This window comes from Ictalurus punctatus, chromosome 10 (genome assembly GCF_001660625.3).
Source record: "Ictalurus punctatus breed USDA103 chromosome 10, Coco_2.0, whole genome shotgun sequence".
In the NCBI taxonomy this organism is placed as follows: Eukaryota; Metazoa; Chordata; class Actinopteri; order Siluriformes; family Ictaluridae; genus Ictalurus; species Ictalurus punctatus.
Genome location: NC_030425.2, coordinates 29951438 through 29972500, shown reverse-complemented (window position 1 = coordinate 29972500; position 21063 = coordinate 29951438). Strand labels below are relative to the sequence as shown.

The window sequence follows — 21063 nt, the reverse complement described above, 5'->3', positions numbered from 1 at the left end:
GTGTAAGGTTTACAAAAAAAGCTTAGTTGTACATATCTGTATATGTTTCAAATCTAAAGTACAATATTTACTCTGTCATTAATTCATGTGGAAGCTGAACAGCTATAGCGCGCCATCTACAGGCCTTAGATTACAATGTCGTCCCAAATGGTCTTCGTACAAAACCCAACGCTGCTATAATGAGCAAAGTGACTTTTAAAGTGGATCATAATGCAGGAGAAAGCAGGAGATGGAGAAGGAGCCAGAGGAGGAGAAGAAACCCAGTGAGCACTGATTTGCATTGGATCTTGATTTGAATGTAGTTTTTATAACAACATTAATAACCATAATAAATTTTATTCATTGCTACCAGATTATAACTAAAACATTGACATTAAGTTTACTTTGTGTGTGTGGTGTTTCAGGCACTTTGCAGGAGCTGATCTCCCACACAATGATCCACTGGGCTCAGGAGTCGTTCATCCAGGACACATAGCTGCTGCGGATCATGTTCAGCCTGCTGCACCGGCAGTACGATGCTCTGGGAGAGCTGATCCGCGCTCTACCCGAAGCCTACACCATCAACGCCGTGTCCATGCAGGACACCATGGAGCTGCTTGAGTGTCTTAGCCAGATCCGCTCACTTCTCATCGTCCAGATGGGCCCTGAGGTGGAGAGGTGGAGAGGCTCATGATCCAGAGCATCGGGTAAGAACGCAAAAATAACAGGGGGTGTAGCCTGCAGTGAAATGACGGGCTAAAAAAAGAAGTTAGGGCGTGTGTTTCTGTCTATATCAGGACACTTACTTTGGAAGCAGGTTGCTGTAAACATTTTATTAATCTTAATCCAGCATCCCAATCTGTTGAGCGCGCTGGGCATGCACAAGATTGTCATAGAGGTCGTGTTTAACATACTTGGGGGCGGAGACTCAAAGGTAAACCCTATTTGGGATCTGTCAGCTTTAAACACCAATAAAGCACAGATTGAACAGTTGAACTTAAAGCTGTAAATCTCAAAGACTGGACCGCAATATTTTTTTATTATTATTTTGCTTGTTTTCTTCAGGAGATCCGTTTCCCCACGCATGGTGACCAACTGCTGCCATTTCCTGTGTCATTTCTGCTGAATCGGCCGTCAGAATCAGCGCTCCATGTTCGACCACTTGAGTTACCTGCTGCAAAACAGTGGCATCGACCTGGGTGGGTTAATCCCGCCGTACCGTGTACTCTTTAACCATACTTTTTTCTTTTTTACTTTTTACTGATGCTGTTTCAGGGATGCGAGGCTCTACACCTCTTGACGTCGCTGCAGTGTCCTGTATCGATAACAACGGGTTGGCGCTGGCTCTTCAGGAGCAGGACCTGGAGAAGGTGATCATGTCTGAACACTGAAGTCCATTTTCTGTCAGTTTAGTTCAGGGGTCGGGAACCTATGGCTTCAGTGATCGATGGCGGGAAAATAAATAAATAAAAGTAATCACGAATCCGCTAGCTGGCAGCTGAAAAGGTTCCTGATCTCTGGTTTAGTTAATAATGAGTCTGAAATCTGATTTAAATATTTAGTTTGCAAACCTTTCCTTTACTGTCTATTTATCAGGTTTGTGAATCCAACTAAAGTACATATTATTCCGTACTCATATTTACATTCTTCTTTTCTGCTATAGCACTCCTTCTGCTGTATATCCGAGTGTGATGTTGCTCTTGTGTAGGTGGTAAAGTATTTGGCCGGTTGCGGGCTGCAGCGTTGCCCCATGCCCTTGTCGAAAGGTTATCCTGATATCGGCTGGAACCCATGCGGTGGAGAAAAATACCTCGACTTCCTCCGATTGGCCGTCTTCGTTGATGGTGGGTATGAATGGTTGTTGTGTCTCTGCTGTGAGGGATACACTCTGGGTCAGGCACGAAGATAACAGCAAAGTCTATAGAGGTTTGTGGGAGACGTGTTGGGATGAAAGGTGACTGATGCAGCAGACGAGCAGGAGAACGGAGATATGGCTTGTGAAATCAAACAGCTTTAGGGACCAAAATGTTTTCTGGGAAGATCTAAGCAAGTTTGATCCTCTGTCCTTACTCATTATTGCATACAAACTGCACCGTGCACACCCATCATCATTTGGACGGTGCATTGTGGGGAATTATATGTGTACTGGATAATCTTTGAGTTTTTGTCTGTGCAGGAGAGACAGTGGAGGAGAATGCCAACGTAGTGGTGCATCTCCTGATCAGACGGCCCGAGCGTTTTGGCCCTGCGCTCAGAGGAGAGGGCGGTAACGGCCTTTTGGCCGACATTGAAGAAGCCATTAAGATCTCTGAGGACCCGGCCAGAGACGGCCCCTCTGTCAGAAAGGACAGACGCTTCCTATGTATGCGTCTTTTTCTTTCTTATCTGTTTCTTTTACAAATATTTCAGTGACAGTTACTCGTTCCTTGAAGCCCCGACACACTGCACAGTTTGTCGTTCGCACCGTTGGTGCGGAGTGTTGTAGTGTTCAATGTTCTGTTTAGAGTTTACATCATGTTTTATCAGGCTTGGAGGAGAAGAGCAACACGAGGAGAGCAGAGTTCATCTGGGAAATGCCATCATGTCCTTCTACGCTGCTCTCATCGACCTGCTGGGACACTGCGCTCCTGAAATGCATGCAAGTGTCTCCTTTATGGTTTATTTACTCTGCTTTTGCTCAGCTTCTGATGAGGACTTTCATCATATTTCACTACCAGCTGAGTAAAGGTTTTGGCTAGTGCACTGGTTAATGAATGACCTAAAGGTAGGCTTTTTATTCCAATTTACCTGATTTTGGAAGAATTAACGTTTAAATTGGAGCCGATGATAATTGAGCCTATTGATCAAATGACATAATTCAACACAGATTTGTTGCTTTGTGACCTTTTTTGTTTAAATAATTAATTATTACTTGTTCATTCATGTTTTATGAAAGTTATCAAGAATAAATGTATACTTATGGAATAATAAAGTTAAACTTGAGCTTAACCGTAGACTTAAGTCAAATGTGAAAGTGTCCTTCTACTTCACAGTGTCACACGCAACAGGTTTAGATTTTTAGTGCTGCTTCAGTGTGCTTCACCCACAAAAAAAAAAGTCTCCTCTTTACGAGTGTTACGACCCCGGTCGAGGTGTAACATAAAAAGTACAAACAAAAATCATAATCATAAATAATGAGGTTGACACACGTGTCTTTCAAGTCTTCGATATATTATAAATTTGCATAGAATAATCCCTGTGGTTAGCTTCAGCGGCGCATTAGAGGCGGAGTATTTCGATGTCCTCACTGCGAAAGTCCACGCGGAGCGCCAGGACCTGTCGAACCTCGGCCGGAGTCAGACGCCACGTCCGAGACCCCGAGTTCGGTCCCCAGTAATCCAGGATCTCAGACACCTGAAATGAGACACAGGGAACAAAAGATCCGGTTTACACCTGTATATTACGGGCTGATTTGTGTATAAACACGTGACTACACGTGGTGAAATTCTGATCAGGAAATTATCATCCAAATTAAAATGTGTTTTATATATACACACACACACACACACACACACACACAAGTGCTGATCATATACAGGTACGAACCCTCTCCTGGTTGAGGATCGTTGCGATCTGAGTGAGGCGAGCAAATTTCTCCCGAATCGTCCAGGAGGAGAAGGAGCAGAGATAATTGAGCAGCAAACACAACTCCTTATCAAACTGCATACCACCCAACTGAGAGAGAGAGAGAGAGAGAGAGAGAGAGACAGACAGACAGACAGACAGAGAGACAGTGAGACAGAGAGAGAGACACAGGCAGACAAAGAGAAGAAGAGAAAGACAGACAAAAAAAGAGAGCGAGACAGAAAGACAGAGGGAATGAGAGAGAGAGAGATAGGCAGACAAAGAAAAGAAGAGAGATACAAAGGAAAAAAGAGAATGAGAGACAGAAAAAGACAGAGAGAGACACAAAGAGAGAGAGACAGAGGCAGCCAGAGTGAGTGAGAGACCGACAGGAAAATAGACCGAGAGGGAAAGAGAGAGACAGACAGAGAGACAGACAGTGAGAGAGAGAGACACACAGACAGAGACACAGGCAGACAAAGAGAAGAAGAGAAAGACAAAAAAAGAGAGCGAGACGGAGGGAAAGAGAGACAGAGAGAGAGAGATAGGCAGACAAAGAAAAGAAGAGAAATACAACGGAAAAAAGAGAATGAGAGAAAGAAAAAGACAGAGAGAAACACACAAAGAGAGAGAGAGACAGTGGCAACCAGAGTGAGTGAGAGACCGACGGGAAAATAGACCGAGAGGGAAAGAGAGAGTCAGACAAAGAGAAGAAGAGAGAGACAAACGGAAGAAAGACAGACAGAGATAAAAGGAGAGAGACAGAATAAGAGAGAGAGAGAGAGACAGAGAGAAAAGAGTAAAAGAAGGAGAGAGAGCATGAAAGGGACGCTTCAGTGAGTGAGGATATCTCATTTAGTAAACCGGACGCCCCCCTGAGGTGTGTGAGTGAATTACAGACGCTCTCACCCTGCTGAAGGTGCATTTAAAGACGGTCTTCTCCAGCTCCATGGCGATCAGGCTGGTCATCAGGCTGGTCAGCGTGTCGTAGATGACAGGAAACAAGCCGGCCTGAGGACACACACTCCGTCACACTTCACGTCTCGGCAAACGTCCACACTGAACACGAGTGACGTTTTCTTTACCTTAAACTCAGCCATGAGCTGCTCCAGCTGCATAACCAGCTGCTGAACCCACGGATCGTTCGCCTCGTACTCACTGAACTCCTCCTGAAATAAAAAAAAAACTGATTGTGATGTGATTGGTCAGGAGGTGTTGATTAGTTTTCTATAACAGCAGCTCTGACAGTAGCGCAGCTGCACATCACATGCTCATTTATAATTAACACGCTCATTATATGTTATGGTTTCTATAGCAACAGCTCAAAGAACATAGCAACAGGATTAAAAAAAACCTTGATCTGTTAGGAGAGGTTTATTTAACAAATATTTATGGAAGGAGTCTCCAGTGTCAGTGCTTTGTGACAGTCAGTGATTGTTTCTCACCTCTTTGATATTGTGTGAAACAGACAGGAAGCTGCTGATCCACGGCTTCACCTGCGGTCTGATAGCAGTGTTATTCAGCTCCTGAAGACCCTCCTACACACACGCACGCACACACACGTTTTAATAAGCTAAAAATAGATTACTGAGGGATCTTAAACCTTAATGTATGGACTATTTTTGTGTAAATTCTGACAGCTCTAACGGAAATACGGATGTTCCAATTTTCTGACCTGGAGGAGATCTTTGAACTTGCTGGACGTGTTCACCAAGTCAGACAGACAGCTGTCTATCTTAGCCTGAGCTTGCTCTGAACCCACCACCTGACTGAACAGTTTGGCACAATCACTCTGAGCGACAGGGGGGAGAAAAACAAAAAAGAAGTCAGAGAGTGGGCGAGAAACAGGTTTAAAGAACAAGACCATTAATATATCAGATTGCAGAAACAATCAGACCTCCAGCATCTTTTTCAGAGTGCTGCTGTTCTCACTGCAGACCTGCACGTTATTCAGAGTCACCTGGAAGAAAATGTAGAAAACATTCAAAACAGTGACTTTTCCACCAGGAAGTACCCTTATACCCGTGCTGAATTTAGTTCCTGGGGCATGTGGGCGGGGCTAAACTAGTGCAGACCACAACACACAAACAAACAGAATCGTCCAATGGCGAAACTCAAGTCTGTACCAGCTAGTGCGATGAGTTCTGGCTCTTTTCAGTGAGTTAGATTATTTGACTCAGCTCACTAAAAAGAGTTGACACTTTCAAATTCCAGCTCTTTCTAGTGAGTCAAATCATTTGGCTCTGCTGGCTAATAAGAGTCGAATGTTTCAAATTATAGCTGCTTTCAATGAGTCGTATCATTTGATTTAGCCAGTAAGAGTCGACTCTTAAGTTCCGGCTATTTTCAGTGAGTCAGATAAATCGCCTCAGTTGTCTAATAAGAGTCAACTCAAATTCTGACTCTTTTCAGTGAGTTAAATCATTTGATTCAGCACACCAATAACGGCTGACTATTTCGAATTATAGCTCTTTTCAGCGAGTCAGATTATTTGACTGGTCTCTTTAATAAGAGCCGGCTCGTTTAAATTCCAGATCATTTCAGTGAGTCAAATCATTTTACTTGGCTTACTAATAAGAGTCGACTTTTTCAAATTAAGGCTGCTTTCAATGAGTCGAATCATTTGGTTCAGCTCACCAATAAGAGTTGACGCCTTCAAATTATGGCTGTTTTCAATGATTCAAATCATTTGGTTCAGCTCACTAATAAAAGAGAACTCTTCGGAATTATGGCTCCCCCCCCCCCCCCCTTTATTCAGCTACATATTGCTTAAAACTTGCTTCTTAAAACAAAAATCTCTACAAAACCTGTCACTTATAAAAAACCCAGCTATAAGAAACATCTACATTGTTTTGAGACTCAACCCCAGAGCACTTGACGTACCAGTATGGAAGACATATCAGACAGGTATGTTTCAGCTCAGATCCCATGATGGATATTGTTTTTTAAATTTCTTTTAGAAAATGATTCACCCCAACAATATAAATTCCTCAATATGGCGTTAAACAGAGATGTAATGAGACGTTATTCACCAGGTAAGCGTTCTTGGCTTGTTCCTGACTCTTGTAGACCAGAGATTGGATTTTTCCTTGCTGTAATCTGCTCTGCATCAGACTGACGGCGCTGGTGACACCACGATGCAGATCCTGCAGGGCGCTGGCTGGATAACCGGCTCTCAGTTTAGTCACCAACACTTCCCTACACACACACACACACACACACACGATATAAATGTATTTCCTGTTGCTCCTTTTCATGCTCATATGCCTCATCTGAAAGCATCACATGCAAATGAGAACCTGTTCACTAAAGATTCATTTTAAAAGCCAAGTGTTGTAACAGAGCAACTAAATACTGCTTTAAAATAAACCTTCTTTCTTTAATCTCTCTCAACTGTATCTATAGTGTGTGTGTTTGTGTGTGTTTTAAATGTGTTCGTGTATAAAAGAAGCTGTAAACGTGTCGAATCGCTCCTTGATGGAAGAAATGGAACTACTTTTTCAGAGGGAGTTATGTGTGAGCTGTGTTCCTCTGATGGCGTATGGATACCACAGAACCTTCAGGAAAGTGTCAAGTAAGCGGGACTACTTTTTCTTGTTGGAAAGTTGAACGAAAGCCCATAAGAACAGCTTTGGGGAGATTTTCTCTCTTTACGTTTGCGCTTTACAGTCGAATAATTGATACATTTAATGGCCAGAGATCAAAATCCACCTTTAAGACTCGTATTACGAGTGAATTTGGATTTTTTTCTGTTTCTCAGCGAAGGTAACGGTATAGACATTTGTAGGCGTGTACCTGAAATCCGTCTCGAGTACGGTGATGGCGTGATTGATCATCGCGCACGTGCAGTCCGAGCTGCCGCTGGTCAGCGCTCGGCGGATGCACGTCTTCACGATGTAAAACACGTCGTCCACCATGCTGGAGCTCAGCTGACCCGCCTCGGTTGTATCCATGGCGACCGCCTGAACAAAACCATCTCTGTGTTTATGGATTCTAACGTGTCTAAGGTGTGTTGGTTTTATTAGCACGTGTACCTTATTCACAGTCTCTCTCATGTAATACTCCTCCATGGGGATGTAGTAACCAATCAGCTCCTGCATGGTGCAGCTGAGCTGACAATGCTTCAGCAATCGCTCTAAACACTGCTGGTGCTCTGGGGAAAAAAACCCCCCACAAAAACCCACCATGAAGGCATCCAGTAACTTTAACGTATTTAATGTGTAAACGAAACTACTATCCGACTGTACGGGGCGCCAATACTTTGTGCAGGGCTACAGTGCCCTGTGTTGTAGGCGGAGCTGATTTAAAAACGTAGAAATAAGTTAACGTGAGTCCGTTACCTCGGATCACCGACTCGTCTGCTGTTGCGTCTGCGACTTCAAAATCCGCCGTGATGCGTCGCTTCAGGAAGCGCAGGTACAGTTCAGCTCTCGAGTTCATCAGGGTGACCTCATATAACACCGGGTCAAGCTCCCTACACACACACACACACACACACACACACACACACACACACAACATTCTATTCAATAAGGGTTTTGTATTTCTTAGAATAAATTTATTTACTTTAACTCATTATTATTGAGATATTTTTAAACCCCATATTTACCAAGGGTGCCAATAATTCTGAATAGACATTTAGGTAATGTATCCGAAGTCATGAAATCGTAATACGCATAAATTTTAATCCGTTTAAGATCAGTCAAGTGTCCGCCGCAGGAGTCCCTCTGAACTGTTACTATAGAAACCATTCGTTTTTTCTGACCAATCAGAATGCACGATCGTTATAAAGTACCTCGGATCGATCTTCTCCGTAGACACGCCCCTCATCATGCTGCTCTGAACAACCTGGAACTACAGAGACATCACAGCGTCACACACACGCTCACACACACGCACACGCACACACACACACACACACACACACACACACACACACAGCTAAACACACACCTAGGCCTGTCACGATAACTACTTTTGTTGGACGATATATTGAACCAGAAATAATTGCGATAAACAATATTATTGTCATTTTAAGACCATTTTATGGCACTGATATAATGACAATATAACAGCGTAATAATGCAAGCGCGCGCTTCCAAAGAGCTTTTAAGATATTTCTTGGGATTATTTGAAACGCTAGAGCTGGTCTTTCTAGATTTTTTTCTTCTTCAAATAGACATTGTTGGTGCGTTGTTAATATCTCGCGTGTCGTTTATCAGCAGTACATTTTAAGTAAAGTCGGCGCTAGCGCTTGTTACGCATCTTAAACGTGCGTTATTGTCTCAAACAATCGAAGCTGGGACTGTAATCTGACAGCCCTAGATCAGACGAGAGGACAGAAGCAGTGCGAGCGGATAGAATGTTGGCGACGTAATTCTTGTGTAAACCCAACGGGCGACATCGCAGCCGTGTCCGTATATCGTACTGATAAGTCCGTAACGTGATTGTCGTGACAGGCCTACACACGCCAAATGAAAAACCCAGGAGGACACACACTTTGTTGTGATAGTCTCTCTGCTGGATGAACTTCTCCACTACTTTCTGCGCCTGTGCGTCACACTCTTTCTGAAGGTGTGTGAGGAGCGTGTAGAGTCGGCCCGGGCCGTAGTACGTCTCCACGATGGGCTGGTGCGTCTCCACGATCCGAGCGATGCCTGAGACACACACAGAAACGCATTACACACCCTGATTCACCTGCATATTAATAGAGTTTTACAGAATTTTGCATATTTAATAGAGTTTTACAGTCCCCCGTGTGGATGATCTACGGTACGGAGAAAGTTTTTGTTTTGCCAAGCTCAATGTGCAAAGCATAAAATCAGCGGCTCGGACACTAGCGCAAGTTTTATATACACGTTGACGCGCTCGTTCTGATGCGTTACCGTTTCTATAGCAACAACTCGTTGACAGGGACTCGATCTGTGAGGAGATGTTTGTTTAACATTTATGGAAGGAGTCTCCAGTGTCAGTGTGAGAGCGTGTGATTGTGTTTTTACCCTCCAGCAGTAGTGTGAGTGTGTCAGCGAAGATCAGCGTCGCGCAACGGCCACTGACATCGGAACCCACTGCCAGGAGCAGGTTCTCCTCCGCTTTACTCGCCAGCTGAGTGCGGAGATGAAAGAGAACTTGCAGAGATCAGACGCGGCATCAACACCATGCAGGTTATTAAGACACACACACACACACCTGACTGCAGAGGTACTGGGCGAACTGCGCGAGTCCCTGCTCATGAAGACCCAGCAGAGGGAGGATTTTAAAGAAGCGTTCCACCTGAGGCAGGTCTCCCGTGGCAACCGCCTCCTCGAGTCGCTTAGTAACCAGCGCTTTCAAACTAAGCTCCGCCTCCTGCAGCAAAGTGAGACTGGCATCGACTGCGGTGCCTGCCGAGTGACACAGGAAGTAGCGAAACATCAACATGCGTATAGAGTGGAGTATTATCACTCAGCCTATTAATACATCGTGTGTGTGTGTTTAAATGGTAAATGGCGCACTTATATAGCGCTTTTATCCAAAGCACTTTACACAGTGTCTCATTCACCCATTCACACTCACACACCAGTGGTAGCAGAGCTGCTGTGCAAGGCGCTAACTTGCCATCGGGAGAAACTTGGGGTTCAGTGTCTTGCCCGAGGACAATTCGGCATGTGGAGTCACGTGGGCCGGGAATCGAACCGCCAACACTATGATTAGTGGATTAGTGGACAACCCGCTCAACCATTGAGCCACAGCCGCCCGTGTTTAACGTGATTCCTCTCAAAAGAAATTTATAAATGATATATTGACATCCTGACTGTGATTTCAGTAAAGGTTTATATTTTAAAAAGACACAAACAGAAGTCAAAGTTTATGGAAATAAGATATCACCAAGCACATTTACATTTAGCCACGCCCACACAACTCCACAAAAGGCAAAACTCACAACGCTTAAAAAGACAAAATGGCGACTAAACAGTGAAAGAATGGCACTAACGCTGCTCAGTCACCGCAGCACAGCGCACCAGCTACCACGGACACGCACTAACGCCTTCTCCTTTTATAGGGTGCCGTTACTTCTGTCCTGATCGAATCACTAGTCTCATTCCTTGCAAGTCGTTAACATGATGCGAAAAAAGTTCAGTAAATTGGTGCATAATTAAAATGAATAAATAAACGATTCGAACTCGACATGGTCCTGCGAATAATTTACGGATCGTTTGGTCCGTTTCCAGCGCGCTAAACGAGGTTCGACATCTCCAGAGTATTACAGCTCGACCTGGCAACCTGTTGCTAGGAGACAAACCTTCAGAGCTATGCAGCGTGTATGTGAACACATCCGTGTCAGGTACAACCCTTAATCTGTTACAGGACTCACTCTCTCCATCCTGCCTGCTCAGCTCGATCACTGATTGGTCGAGAGAGAGGTAGCGGTGGATGTGGGCGGCGGCTTGTTCGTAGTCCTGGTTGCGGAGAGCGGTCTGAACGCCGTCGGTGCAGAACTTCAAATCCAGAATATCATCAGCACGCTGGATCGCCTGGTACAGCCTTTTCTGTAAGGAGCACACACACACACCTGCTGTCAGTCGCTTGTGTGTGTGAGAGATGTAGCCTGGGTGCAGGTGTGTGTGTGTGTGTGTGTGTGTGTGTGTGTGTGTCTGTGTGTGTGTGTGTAAAACCTTAGTGAGGTCCAGCTGTCTGACTTTGCTGCTGACGTTCTCCGCCAGGCTGCAGGTGAAGCTGATCATCCCGGATAACTGCGTGGCGTCTCCTTCAATGAGCTGCAGGTTGGGTCTAAACACACACACACACACACACACACACGAAAGTACTAACGGGTGAACATTCGACCGTAGATAATGTGGGAATGGTTCGTTAACCCCACTACTTACTCCTAGGAGTTGTACTTCCAAACCCACACACTCACCCGATCCTCTGTAGAGAGAGCATCTTAGTCTCGATGGTGCTCTGCTGTCCAGAAAGAACCTCCAACTTCTTCTGAACCTCCGCCTGCAGAACAGAACACAACCCCTCCTACATCACTACCATCACGTCTGACGTGCAGTAGCAGCACAGAGAATCAAAACGTTACTAGATCAGATCTGTATCACGTATCGTCCGATACGCAGAGCTCTGATAATCGGGTTTGGACCAACGTTTGGAACAGCCATGATTATTATTATTATTACTTTAAATTAAGGTCATAAAATATATAGGATACAGTCATGACCAGCAGTAGTAAATAACATCACAGGGAGAAAGAAATACTTTAAATTTAATATAGACAAGAAGTTTAAAGCGTTAAATAGAATGAAATAAATACATAATTTAAGTATTAAACGGGCGGACGTACTCTGGAATAAATTGTATTATAAGCGTTCATATAAGTGTTATTTATGCTATATTCAAGTGGGCGTGGTTAATGAGATGATTAGATAGTTGTAGGGGCGTGGTTAATTAAGTGATTGACAGTTCTGACAGTTTTATTATTTGACAGCGTCAATAATTCAGTCTTAATTTAATGCCTTTAATACTAAATGTTCTACTTGTTTGTTTGTTTTTTTGCAGGAATGCTGATGATTTTTATTATTACTGTTACTATTATGATTATATTATTATGACGACACGCCATTAATCAGGTGAAGAAGCTACGCTAATGTAAACACTCTTCAGCTCTGATGAACAATGAGGTGAATGTGAAGCGGAAGTTCACCTCTGCGGCACAGAGCTGAGCATAAACCCGCTCCAGGTCTTCCAGGTCTGTGAGAGATTCAATGGTTTCGGTTCGGATGGAAGACAGAGCCTCGGCACCGGAGCGCCGAACCGCCGGAGACCCGACTTCATCCATCACAGCTCCCACATCCACACAACCTACGTCACTTCCTCTCCTTCGCCTTCCTCCGTAAACCTGTAGAGCAGGACACACTGACTCCTTCATCCTGCACTTCTTCATCCTTTCCTCAACTCCTCCATCTTCACACTTCACTGTACCTGTATAATTACCGACTGTAGTGCATCTCTTGCTTTGTGCAAAGTATTGGCACCCATCTACCTCGTCCGGTAGTGATGCATGTTCTTAGTTTTTAGTCCACCAGCCAAAACAGCCACGTGTTCAGAACGTGATGCTGGTGAAGACTACCCATAAACACACACTGTTCATGAGCTTTAATCTTTAACTGAACACATAATAAGGCCATATGATAAACACTACGTGGTGCTGTAAAATACTGAGTAAAATACCGAGTAAAGTACTCATTTGATCAAGCGGAGTTCATCTTAAAACCTGGATGTTGACTATTTCCCTATAACTGCACGTCCCTGAGTGTTTTATTCCCCTTACCAATGACCTTGATTTTCTCTTATTTATTTAAGGCAGGAAATTTTAACGTTACAGCTTTACCTCTGACTGGTACACTGGAGACTCCTTCCATAAAAGTTATATACATAAACATCTCCTTACAGAAAACTTTACTATCTCATTTATAGTGTCCTGACGAGCACAAGAGTTAATCCCAGATTTAAAAAATATTAATAATCTCATGTCTGCACAATCCACACGATATTTTACACTCACACAGTTGTCTCCAAGCGCAGCTTTTTATCTGAGATACACAGGAGCAAACACGACATTTCCTAAAGGCTTGAACAACCTGTGCTCAGAGATGGTGTGTGTGTGTGTGTGTGTGTGTGTGTGTGTGTGTGTGTGTGTGTGTATGTGTGTGTGTGAGAGAGAGAGAGAGAGAGAGAGAGAGAGAGAGAGAGAGCTTTAGCATGATATTTATCAGATATTTAACATGTTCATATAATGGAAAACTGGATTTTTGGATTTTCCCCACAACCAAAGTCAGGAGCAGAAGAAACTTACCGTGAGCTGGTCCTGAGGAACCTCTGTGAGTTGGAGCAGATCCGGTTCTGTGGCCCGATCACACACTGGGTCTAAATAAAATAATAAAAAGCCATCAGACATCATCTATTATTTATGTTTTGAAGTCCAGAACAGCAGTATTTTCCACTTCTGATCCTGGTGAAGCTCTACAATACAAGTATTCCCACTTTCTCACTGGCCTCTGGAATAAAAACACTTTACTGATGGTCAGTATGTACATGTCTAATGTGAGCTAAGGCTAAGAACACACTGACAGATTTTATTACACATTCATGAAGCCAAAATAGGACTAACGCCTCTTAGATGATGAAGGACTGAACAAATCTACTAAATTCGTTTATTTTAAAGGACAGAAGTAAACTGCGTGGTTACAGCAGCACGACTGAGAAATAGTTGTACCTTCAGTTGTGACCTCGGGGTCCGAGGTTTCATTTCCATCGCCTCGTTTTACATGATAATAAATGCCGGCTGCGGTGGCTGCAGCTCTGGCCGTGTACAGCAGGGGGCGCAGAGGACCGTCCACTACACCAGCGCCAAGTTCACTCAAAAACGTATTCATTTTTCTCTCTTGATAAGAGCAACTACAACTACAACAATCGCTCCGAGTTGTTTTCTCTCTCTTATAAACCGAGCTGTTCTGTGACGTCACAGAAGCAAGACACGTCGCGGTCATCATAGCATGTTGCTTAGCAACACTGTTCCAAACTGGAATAAAGTTGGTGTGAAGTTGGAGGTTCGATATTCGCGGATAAGCGGAAATTAAGGGACCGTCTCTAAAGTTACACACGACATTTTTAAACACGTTTCTGACTTCAACAGCATTTGAAGGGAATGACTTACAGTCATATAACCCACTGTACAGTGTTCATCTAGGGGTCAGCTATAATGCACACCTCTTAGATTTTTTATATTAACAAAATAAACTATTAAATCATATTTAAATATTGCCATGTATTTTATTATTGCATGAGCTCATGCACAAAATATACCATTATTTAAAGCTCAATAGCATTTGAAGGGAATGACTTACAGTCACACATCCAACTGTAAAGTGTTCATCTAGGTGTCAGCTATAACACACACCTTTTAGATTTCTGATATTTAACCTTACAATGCACGAACCAAAAAACCTTCACAAATGCATAAAGGGGGTCAAAACTGGATTGAATGGTTTTCTTTAAAAAAAAAAAAAAAAGATGTCCTATTAATGAAATAATCCTATCATCGGTCTATAATTAGTTGATTTCACACACACACACACACACACACACACACACACACAGGGTCTTGAGATATTTCCAGGTTTTTATTCTTCTGCTCTGTGTGTGTGTGTGTGTGTGTGTGTGTGTGTGTGTGTGTGTGTGAGAGAGAGAGAGAGAGAGAGAGAGAGAGAGAGAGAGAGATTTCTATATCAAGGGACAAGGAGAGAAAGAAATGGAGATAACATGCAACTTGTAGAGCATGGGGACGCCTTTATGACTGGCCAGATGCTACTTTTATGGCTGTAAAAATGATTTCTAATACACACTAACATTACACTTGAACGGAAGAATACTATTAACCACAAGGGTAAGCAAACAAGAACCAAAACACGGTCTCCTAACACACAGACCCGAAAATCCACTTCCACCGTCCTCCATCTCTCTTCTTCATCTATGGTGTTTTACAGCAGTTGGGATCCATAATGGTGAATTGCTGCCACCTGCTGTCTCACTGTAACTTACCATTTCTTCATTAAATTCATCCTTCCAGTCCCATCCTCCTTAGGATATTAAACAGACATCTCCGTCCTTGGTCATTATTTCCTCTTTCCTCATTTGATGAATGATGATATTCACATCGCTTCAAATAGACAGGAACACGCAGGAATCCTTCTACCATGTCATTGGATACCGTTGTTGGACCAGTGAGTGGACCCTTACAAGCAGCAATGTGCTCTATGTTTGTAGCTCCAGGGGTGCATCATGGTGCAGGGGCTCTCCTAATTTTGACCACAGGACGATGCACAGAGATGGTGTGAATAACATCTTGTCTCAGCCTAGTCTTGGCCTTTTTGGTCCTGACAAACTGGTCTGCCTCAAAATGTTCCTGCAGAGTGACTTGAATTTATTTCCCCACACATAACTCCTTTTTGTCTACCCACATACTGTATATTATCCCATAGTGGTTAAATGCACAGTATTAGGGAACACTTTATACCTAGTTAAAAGACAACTAAGAACATGAGACCACGGCCTGAAGACTCAATGCAAAGAGACGTCACCATGAGTCTCAGCTCCCTGGGTTTTGCAAGTCTTTTGCTGTTCCTTATTTTTAATAAACCTAACATTAAACGTTCCCATGAACGTGACATGAAAATGTCTGTCAAAAAGGAGAAAAGTGGATACAGTGTAGAATTTTCCAAGAAAAATGGACCGCTTCCTATTTATTCCCAGAGATGAATGGGTAATAGTTAAAAAATGTGCAATTTAATGTTAGTCAACAGCTTCACTACAAAAGAGTCTGGTTTGGTGGAATCCTATTGTTCATGCAATGCCATAAATTTTAAAGCGCAATACTATATTTTTCAGTTCCAAATACCTGTGAAGTTTTTTGCATTTGTACAAACACTGTGACCTGTTGTAATACACATCTGTAAATGATAATCAGAAGCAAATTGCACGTTTGTCTTAAGAAATCTGTGGTTGTTCATGATGTATTTTATAAAAGGATATTTCATTAAATATGAAGATTTTCCTAATGTACTTGTACTTCTTTGCATGAAAACAAAGGGAAAAACATGGACTTATTGTTATTTATAGGTAATTATGCTATGATTTTACTGGCCCGGCCCACTTGACATCTAATTAGGCTGTATGTGGCCTCTGAATTAAAATGAGTTTGACACCCCTGCTCTCGAGCATGTTTTACCACTTCGACATCCCCATCGCCTCTGATTAAAACTGTAATGTCAACCGCATATGCAGATAGTCTGATCGATTACTGGGAGTTTAGTCAATTTGTAGGCCTGCTAATTCTTTTCTTTTCCATTACAGTCTTTTAAACAGTACATCAATTTTTCTTGTCCTTCTTTATGCTCTAGATTAAAAAAGAAAGAAGTAGGAGCATCCATGTCTTGTGGTGTTAGAAACCGACTTCTTACAAGAGCTCCTTTCAGTCTTTCATTTAAAATCGAGCTCAGCAGGTTAGTCTTTTCAGTCCACAAATCTTTAAGGTTTACAGAGTCATTTTTAATCATATTTTGCTCTATACCAATAATTTCTTTCAAAATATTCCAATTTCCTTTTTTTTATACCAAACATGCAATGTGACATTGTTGACAGACATTCTTTATTTGTACCTTTCCTATTTCCCAACACTGAATGCAATTTTCATAATAATTCTTCCCACTCTTCCAAGACTCCCAAAAATGCTTAAAAATCTCACAGAAATACTTATCTTCTAAGAGTTTAACATTGAAATGCCAATAATAACTTGTATTTTTTTTTAGTAAAGTACACTATAGTGACAAGTTTATGGTCAGATAGTGAGATGGGAGAAATACATGACTTTAGAACTCTATTCCACATATTGCATGATGTATAGAGTCTTGCAGCAGAGATCTTTTCATTACTGATCTTCACGCGTGTATACTGATGTGTAAACAGTGTAAAGGGTATGTTCTCTCCATACATCAGATTAGATTTAGATTTTTAATCACACTGGCTAAACACATGGCACTCTATGCATGAGGTTCCTCACTATTCCTGTCCTGTGTAAAGTCCAAAGTGCAATTAAAATCTCCCCCTAAGATAACGAGATCTCCTCTTACTTTTTAAAGTAATGAACATATTTCATGTGTTTCTAACAACGTGATTTAGTAGGAGAGGGAAATTATTGCGTGTTAAAGCCAAGTGTGCCACACAAGTCTTTAAAAGTGAAGCCAAAACGTTTCGATCGCCCCCAGGTGGCTGGATGAAGTATAGGTCATAAACCCCACCCTCTCCATGTAATCTAATGGGACGGGAGACAAACTAAACCATCAAATTACATTTCAAATAAAGTTTTTCCAAAGATGGTTTCTGTCATTTTAGGTAGTTTTATATTTGATATATAAGTATATATTATATATATATATATATATATATATATATATATATATATATATATATATATATATATAAGTTCAAGTGTCTTTTTTTTTTTAATGTTTGATTTTAGTTATTTAATGCCATAATAACGGGGTGTGACGTCATGATTGACAGCTGTGATTGACAGTTTCTCTGAGCGAAGTAGTCACTGAGGTAAAAACGGACTTTTTTTCAGGATCTTCTGGAGGAGACTGGAGCTTTAACTTTAATTTCTGCATTTCTACATTTCCATAACTGTTATTTCACACGGACATAATGAGTTGAAAAAGTTCATGGGCGTGTCCTTGTGATTGATTATGCAGGACTGTGGGCAGGACCTTGATACCACGACTCACGTCACGCTCACTACTGCGCAGACTCGGGCTCAGAGATGTCAGCGCCATATTGGGACATGGGCTTCACTTTTCTACAATGGAAGAAAGTGAAGGCCTACAAGTCTTCATAGTCTGTAACCCGGAAGTAGAAACAGTTGAACATTTGACGTTCCTTTGTAACATATATAAATTATTTGGGGAGGATTTTCACAATTGAATATTAATAACAATATGACTGTACCGGCCTTGACATATGATACGATTCAACTGGGTCTTATAATGGAGGAAAGAGAGCTGGAATTTTTATATAATAGTTTTAGATAATTTTTTTCTATATGAATGTAATTTTTAAATATTAAAATACCCCACATTTCATTGTATTTCTGAAAGAACTGTCTCTTTATTTGGATTCACTCAAAGTAATTAAATCTAGGAAAGATAATTTACTCCATACGCTTATGTCAGTCTTATCATTTAATTGGACTCCAATTAGAAGTTAAACTGGATTGTCTTGTTTGGTTGTTTTCTCTTCTTATATAATGTATTTATTTGTCTGTTCAATTGTGCTGTAATTTTATTTTATTCTCTTTACGTTTATGACCTGTATGCTTGTATTTATGATTTGCATCTTGTTTGTGTATTTTGTCTTCGCTCAGTCCTAAACGGTTGGATTTGTAATTTGAAAATTAAAAAAAATATTATACACACACACACACTATTTATATCTATATATATATCGATCGATATCTCTCTCTCTCTCTCTCTCTCTCTCTCTCTCTCTATATATATATATATATATATATATATATATATATATATATATATATATATATATATATATATATATATAATCTTCAAATTACAAATCCAACCGTTTAGGACTATATATATATGTATGTATGTATGTATGTATGATCTTTAAATACGGGAAGCCAGGAATAACAACACAAACAAGGTTGATTGTAACAGACAATTATCTACATATAATTGTACAAATTAACCAAACCAGGCGTAACTTCAGGGTGGGCCAAGGCCAAAATAATGAACAAAGGAATTCTATTAGCTAGCTTACCCAAAAGAAAAGAAATAAAAATACAAGAATACTTCCCTGACTACCTAAGAAAAAAAAAAAAAAAAACAGAGACAAAAGGACTCTCACCCAAAAGAAGTATCAGCCACACCCCTACTGCTGGTGAACCAAGTGAACATATATACAATAGTGAAGAGAATACACAATAACAGATACAGGGACAACCAAACCAAAAATCAGAACAGCCGTTAGAAAATAGCATACAAGCAGCACAACCGAACACAACCTCTAAACACCAACACATGTAACCACCTCCAACATCCCACCCCATTCTCACCCCGTCTTCCTCTTTATCATTTATCATTTATCATTATTCACCATGCACTTGTAGAGTTTTGCCTTAAGAGCTGTACACATCAATAGATAAATAGATCAATTATATATTATATATATTTATTGATTAATAAATGTAGTTAATCAAGATCATGTCAAATAAATTTCAATTCAATTTTATTTGTATAGCGCTTTTTACAATAAACATTGTCTCAAAGCAGCTTTGCAGAAATATCAACACGGTGTACAGATATTAAAGGAGTGAATTTATCCCAACTGAGCAAGCCACGAGTGGCGGAATGCTTCCTCTTCCGATTATAAATGTGCAAATTAATGGATAAATGGACGAACTTACTGTGAATTTATTCCGAAATATTTAAAAATAACAGAAAATAATATTTAATGAATCAGCTGTCACGTAAACACGATAACAGACTAAACCAGCTACACTTCACTCACCAGTGAAATTCAGTGTTTTTTATCTTAAATGATTTAAAGGGAATGTAAAAGTTTGTGTGGGATAAATATGATAATAAAATTATGAGTCATTTCATTTTAGCTTCATGTAGCTTGTAGTCACTTTGTGTATGAAAATTATGAAAAGGAAATTGTAACCCAAAAGCTTAGAAATGTATTTGTGTGCACATTATAGTCGTTATTTATAGACAATAAAATATATTTCCATTCAAGCTAAACAGTTGATTTATGCCCAAAGTGTACAGGCTCCTAAACTGAGCAGATGAAAATGATAAACACAGCCTTAAACTGCTCAGGGATTCGCTTCATTCATTCACGATCGGGACTTCCGGATTGTTGGAACGGTGTTGCTAAGCAACATGCTATGATGACCGCGACGTGTCTACCTTCCGTGACGTCACATAACAGCTCCGTTTATGAGAGAGAAAAAAGAACGCGGAGCTTTCAGATATTCACTGAACTTTGCGTGATTAAGGTGATTATTGTAGTTGCTCTCATCAAGAGAGAAAATGAAAAAGTTTTTGAGTGCACTTGGCGCTGGTGTAGTGGAACTTCCTCTGCGCCCCCTGCTGTACATGGCCGGAGCTGCAGCCACCGCAGCCGGCATTTATTATTATGTGAAACGAGGCGATGGAAAGAAAACAACATCGGACCCCGGGGTCACAACTGAAGGTACAACTATTTCTCAGTCGTGCTGCTGTAATCATGTGTAACTGGTTGTTGTCTGGGTCGTGTGCTTTCTTTTGACCAAATCAATATGCGGACGGCAACTGGGTCGACTCTCTCCCATGAAAACACATTGCAGAAAGGGGAAGAGGAGGTAAATTAAAATAAAGATTTAACATAAATGATAACAGTCTCATTACAGTGTGCTTTCGCCCTCAACATTTCTGTAAAATAAATTAAGTCCTAACCCTAAGTCCACTGCAATCAACACGCCTCAAATTCACGGATGATGCATAAAACTAATCATAACCTTAAAGTAAAAACATGAAAATAATAAATCATACATGGGGAAATAATGCAGTAAATGTGATTTAGAAAAAGAATATTAGTTTAAAAGTAATTTTTAAGGCAAAGATGGAATTAGATTTATCAGAGCTAAATAAAACCCTACCTCACACATGCAAACACATTGTGGGAAGAGGAGGAGCAAAGACAGGAAATTAACATTTGCACGCTGCAGTCAGAAAATTAAAGGGGAAGATGCACACATCCGACAGTCACTTCAGGTATACGTTTTCTTTTGTGTAATTCTACATATTAAATGTGTGGAATACTTTCCATACCCGTTACACCTTCAGTGCTCAGTTTACTTCTGTCTTTTAAAAGAAA

The 21063-nt window shown here is 41.2% G+C and overlaps 1 protein-coding gene and 1 pseudogene across 3 annotated transcripts; one reads left to right on the top strand and one right to left on the bottom strand.

Annotated features, from left to right (window-relative positions):
• The first annotated feature begins 533 nt into the window (after window positions 1-533).
• LOC128633716 (ryanodine receptor 1-like) lies at window positions 534-3003 on the top strand (annotated as a pseudogene).
• A 17-nt stretch (window positions 3004-3020) lies between these two features.
• On the bottom strand, window positions 3021-20864 carry LOC124628587 (conserved oligomeric Golgi complex subunit 4-like). 3 transcript variants are annotated; one of them, XM_047158309.2, is made up of 22 exons: window positions 20846-20860; window positions 13424-13494; window positions 13133-13208; window positions 12272-12466; window positions 11486-11568; window positions 11238-11352; window positions 10937-11111; window positions 9772-9965; window positions 9582-9687; window positions 9082-9239; window positions 8378-8436; window positions 7923-8056; window positions 7617-7735; window positions 7378-7544; window positions 6615-6780; window positions 5480-5542; window positions 5258-5374; window positions 5028-5120; window positions 4668-4751; window positions 4492-4593; window positions 3565-3693; window positions 3024-3372 (listed from the first exon to the last, which is right to left on the bottom strand). In XM_047158309.2, the coding sequence occupies exons 4-22, from the start codon at window positions 12404-12406 to the stop codon at window positions 3238-3240; spliced, it is 2334 nt and encodes a 777-aa protein (XP_047014265.2). In that variant the 5' UTR covers window positions 12407-12466; window positions 13133-13208; window positions 13424-13494; window positions 20846-20860; the 3' UTR covers window positions 3024-3237. The 3 variants fall into 3 exon arrangements, with proteins under 3 accessions (XP_047014263.2, XP_047014265.2, XP_047014264.2); XM_047158307.2 differs by lacking the exons at window positions 13133-13208; window positions 20846-20860 and adding an exon at window positions 13844-14042 and having other exon boundaries at window positions 3021-3372; XM_047158308.2 differs by lacking the exon at window positions 13133-13208 and having other exon boundaries at window positions 20846-20864.
• Window positions 20865-21063: the final 199 nt, after the last annotated feature.

Coding starts and splice junctions, on each gene's coding strand:
- LOC124628587 (XM_047158307.2), bottom strand. CDS start 14,003: ATGAATACGTTTTTGAGTGAACTTGGCGCTGGTGTAGTGGACGGTCCT. Junction 6,781..7,377: donor GTACTCGAGACGGATTTCAG/GTACACGCCTAC, acceptor GTGTGTGTGTAG/GGAAGTGTTGGTGACTAAAC. Junction 5,543..6,614: donor AAGCCAAGAACGCTTACCTG/GTGAATAACGTC, acceptor ATTTTCTTCCAG/GTGACTCTGAATAACGTGCA.